A 4,984-nucleotide genomic window follows, 5' to 3' on the forward strand; every position below is an offset into this window, starting at 1 on the left:
AAATTAAATCGTTTAAAGAGCGAAATAATAATAAAATTAAAAATATAATTAATAATTTAATTAATAATCTAATTAATAATTTAATTAACGCCGTACTTCCACTTAAAGCCACATACTTCCGCTTCCCTCTCTAGCCCCAGCAGCAGTAAGCAAAAAGAGAGTAAAACGTGAAGTATTAATTAAATTAAAATAAATATTTAAATTAAAATCAAAATAAAATAAATAAAATAATATAAAAGAAGCATTTTACGAGTAGAAGATATCCTTTATAACTCTTATCTGTATATTATGCTGCTGCTGAGGGTTTTTAAGGCCGATGCATGCACAGGGTTGTATCTATTTGTTTTTCTTTTGTTTTATTTTTATCCTTTTAAAGCTGCATTATATTTATTGTTGTATTTAAGTTAAAGAAAAGAGATTGTTTATCTTCCTTCGCTATACCCTTCTGCTTTTATTTGTTTTTCCTGGCTTCTCTTCACTAGCCTCGTGCTGCTGCTGCTGCTGCTGCTGCTGCTGCTGCTGCTGCTGCTGCTAATCTGTGGTGTACATACACCTCAGCTGCCATGGTAAAGGCCCTCGAGGGTCTGACGCTGCAGCAGCTGCGGCAGCTGCAGCGTGAGTCTCTCTCTTCTTCAGAGAGCGATTATATTTCTACAACAGCAGCGCAGCAGCAGCAGCAGCAGCAGCAGCAGCAGCAGCAGCGGTTTCCTAAGGGGAGCATCACGAAGCCAGCATTAGATAAAAGGAGTAAAGCTGAGCAGAAAGCAAAGCAAAAGAAACAACATAAAACAAAAGCCCCCAAAGAAAACAGCTGCAGAAAAAGAACTCGGCCTCTAGGTGCTGTTGTGCTGCCTGATGGAGAGACAGCAGGGCCTCTGCTGCTAAAAGCAGCAGCAGCAGCAGCAGCAGCAGGAACAGCAGCAGCAACATCGGCACCCGCAGCATCAGCAGCAGCATCAGCATCAGCAGCAGGAGGAAGTCCTGCTGCTGCTGCTGCTGCTGCTGCTGCTGCTGATGAATTGCAGGCATACCGATCTGCTGTTGCAGCAAATCAGTTAAAAAGACTACGAGGAGGCCTAAGAGCACGCAGCAGCAGCAGCAGCAGCAGAGACCCTCGCTTCTCGGAGTTATGCGGCTCATTTAATGCTGCTGCATGCGCTGAAGCTTATTCTTTCATTGAGCAGCAGCAGCAGCAGCTAATGCAGCAACTGCAGCAAGTAGTTAAGACAGGAAGAATCCCCCAAAGCAGCAGCAGCAGCAGGAGCAGCAAGAAGGGCCCTAAGGCAACAGCAGCAGAAAGAGAGAGAGCAAAGCAGCAGCTGCAGCGGCTGCAGTCGCAGCAGCAGCAGAGAGAGAGAAAAGCAGCAGCAGCAGCACTTCGTGCTGCTGTAAGCAAAGCAGAGAGAGACAAAATAGCAGCAAGCGGGAAGAAGCCGCATTATATAACAAAGAGGAGGCTGAAGGAGCTGCTGCAGCAGCAGCAGCAGCAGCAGCAATCAAAGAAGAAGCAGCAAAAGACAGAGATTAAAAAAAGAGTAAAATTATTAGCCAAAGAGAAGCGAAAAAATTTGCTTCCGCGAAGAAGAACTGCAGCAGAAGAGACAGATTAATAATTATTATAAACTTTTTATTATTATTATTATTACTATTATTATTATTACTATTATTATTTTATTATTATTATTATTATTATGTTTATTTTGTTTATTGTGCAATTTTATTATTTATTTTATTATTATATACTCTATACAATATTTAATATATAATAGAGTATATGAGAAACATATATAAATATATATGTATATATATATATATAAATATGCATGTATATATATATATATATATACATACATATATATATATATATACATATATATATATATATGTATAGGGCAATATATATTATAATGCAATATATATTGTAATACAATATATATATATTATATATATCAATATATATATATATATATATATATATATATATATACTACTCTATGCATTCTGTTGAAATACATTTGTTGTCTTTTCTTCTCGTTCTTTGACCAAACAAACAACAAAAATAATTAATTTAAATTAATTATTTTTTATTATTTGCTTTTCTCTGTTTTTTTCTCTGCTGGGCTGTATGTACACCTCAGCGCAGCGCCGCTCTTTACTGTAGAGAGAATATAATTATTACTTTTGTTGTATTTGTTTATTATTTATGTTTATATTTATTATTACGTTTATGTTTAGTACTTACATTTGCACTTATCTTTATATTTATTATGTACATTTATATTTATATTTATATATATATATTTATTTATTTGTATTTTGTATTTATGTTTATATAATTTGTATTTATATTTGTACATAGCATTTATATTTACTGATTGTTTTTATTATTTATGTTTATACGTATTGTGTATATTTATATTTATTATTTATATTTATACTTCTATTTATTTATTTCTATCTCTATTTATTTTATGCCGATGTTTATATTAATCTTTATCTTCATCTTTATATATATATATATATATATATTTACCTTTACATATATATATATATATATATATATTATATTACAATATATATAGTAATAATAGACTATGAATAAGCGTGAATAAATGAATATAGTTTTATGCTTCAGGTGTACAGACAGACCTCCTTTATATTTGCATTATTATATTTTTATTTGTTTTGTTTATCTCTTTAAAAGTTTTGTTTTCTCTTTGATTCTCCATTGAGGTGTACGTACACCTCAAAGCCCCACTAAGAAAGAGACAAAATATTTATTTGTTTTTTGTCTCCTTTCTGTTGTTTGTTGTCTATCATTTATTGATATCTTCTTTATATTTATTTATTTATTTATTTATTTATTTATTTGTTTATTTATTTGTTTTTTTATTCATTTTCTTTTAATTTTGTTTACTTTGTTTATTTTTCTATTTGTTTTGTTTGTCTTGTTTTGTTTCGTTTTGTTTGTTTTATTTCCCTGCCGCCTTTTGTTGTTTGTCTGTTAGGGTTTAGGGTTTAGGGTTTAGGGTTTAGATTGAGTATTTGTTTTTTATTTATCTCCTCCCGTCTGCAGGCTCTAAGGCACCTGAGGAGTAAACGCATAGCAGAAAATAATAAATAAGCATAAATAAATAAACATATATATATATATATATATATATTATAACTTCAAGTGTACATATAGCTCAGCTGCAGCTCGTGAAGACAAGGAGGAAGCAACCCGAACAAATCGCCTTAATTAGGGTTTAGGGTTTAGGTTTAGGGTTTAGGGTTTAGACTAGGTATTTATATTTATTATTATAATTCTGCATCTGTCTCTTCTAATCACTCTCAGGTGTACAGACCGCTGCACCAATTGTGGGGCCTTCACTCGGTGAAGACTCTGCTGCATTTTCATCTTTTTGCTGCTGCACACAGCAGCAGCAGCAGCAACAGCAGCAGAGCAGCAACAGCAGCAGCAACAGAGTAGCAGCAGCAATATGAGAGCAGCATCCGCAGCAGCATCAGCATCAGCAGCAGAGCAGCAGAGCAGCAGCAACAGCAGCAAATGATTGTCCTTATCATTGCCAGGGCTGCATGCGTTTTATTCTCCTTGTTTGTTCGTTTGTTTGTTTACTTTTTTAACTCCTCTTTGCATGCATACACCCCAAACAACAGAGATATCTCAGCAGCAAACTGCAGCAGCAGCAGCAGAACAGCCAGCAGCAGCAGCAGAACAGGCAGCAGCAGAAGCAGCAGCAGCAGAACAGACAGCAGCAGCAGCAGAGACGAACTCGCAGTAGGCTGTAAAACTTCAATTCTTCTTCTATTATCTGCAGCGACACTTCACTAACCCCTTCCTCCTGCAGCAGCAACAGACCGAATACCGCTAGCTAGCTAGCTGTTAGCTCGCTAGCTAGTCGCTAGCTAGCTCGCTGGATAGCTGCCTAACTTTACCCTAGATAATCGATAACTAGCCACCTGCTAGCTAGCTAGCTGGCTAGCTGATTAGCTAGCTGGACAGCTACTAGGCTGGCTAGCTAATAGGTAGCTGGCAGCTAGCTAGCTAGCTAGCCAGTAGGGGGCGGCAGGGAGCAGCAGCTGTCCTCACTATCAGCGCGTCGCGCTGCAGCAGCAGCAGCTGCATCAGCTGCAGCAAATGCGGTATGTATGAGCAGCTTTCCTTCATTGGCTGCAGCAATCCTTGAAGCGCAGCTTCTGCTGCTGCACTAGCGCAGAAGGAGCCTTCAGGTGTACATACACCCCAATTGTGCTTCTCGTCTTTGCCAGCAGCAGCAGCAGCAGCAGCAGCAGCAACAGCAGCTGCCGCAGGGGCAGATGAAGCGCATGCAGGAGATGTCGGGCATTCTTGCAGACTGCTCCTCTTGCTGCTGCTGCTCTTCCTCCTGCTGCTGCTGCTTCTCTTGCTGCTGCTGCTGCTGCTGCTGCTGCTCTTGCTGCTGCTTCTGCTGGTTGTTTGTCGTTGTATATTCACTTCCTTGAGTCTCCGCACTCGGTGCAGTTGTCTCTCTCTGAATAAATAAAAATAAAAAAAATAATTAAAAAAGAGAGATGCGTGGATGCAGCAGAATGCTAACAACTGGAGCAGCAGCAAGAGCAGCAGCAGCAGTGCGCACAGCAGCAGCAGCAACAGCAAGAATAGACGGAGGTGCAGCAGCAAGGGAAACGGTAGAGCAGGCAAGAGCAGCAGCAACAGCAGCAGCAGCAGCAGCAACAGCAACAGCAGCAGCAGCTTAAATAGAGTTAGTGTTAGGGTGTATAGACAGACAAGACAGCTCCATGTAGAGAAGAATTTGCCCTATGCATAAACAGCAAAAATATTGCAGCTTCAATAAAACCCTCTTTTATTATCTTTCTTATCAGTACCTAATCACAAACAAAACCTAAAAAAAATATTTCTTCAGGTGTACGTACACCCCAACCTACAACTGCAGCAGCTGCTGCACATACACCGCAATCAATTTAAAACAGAAACCCTATC

At 38.3% G+C, this 4,984-nt stretch overlaps 1 protein-coding gene across 1 annotated transcript; it reads left to right on the plus strand.

Annotated features, from left to right (window-relative positions):
* Window positions 1–563: 563 nt before the first annotated feature.
* EAH_00045950 (hypothetical protein, conserved) lies at window positions 564–1,610 on the plus strand (the record flags this gene model as incomplete). The annotated part of the gene is made up of 1 exon (XM_013391556.1): window positions 564–1,610. One exon carries the CDS (start codon window positions 564–566, stop codon window positions 1,608–1,610), a length of 1,047 nt encoding a protein of 348 aa, XP_013247010.1.
* Between the last annotated feature and the right edge of the window lie 3,374 nt (window positions 1,611–4,984).

Source organism: Eimeria acervulina, genomic scaffold, assembly GCF_000499425.1.
Source record: "Eimeria acervulina Houghton genomic scaffold, Eah_scaff668, whole genome shotgun sequence".
NCBI lineage: Eukaryota > Apicomplexa > Conoidasida > Eucoccidiorida > Eimeriidae > Eimeria > Eimeria acervulina.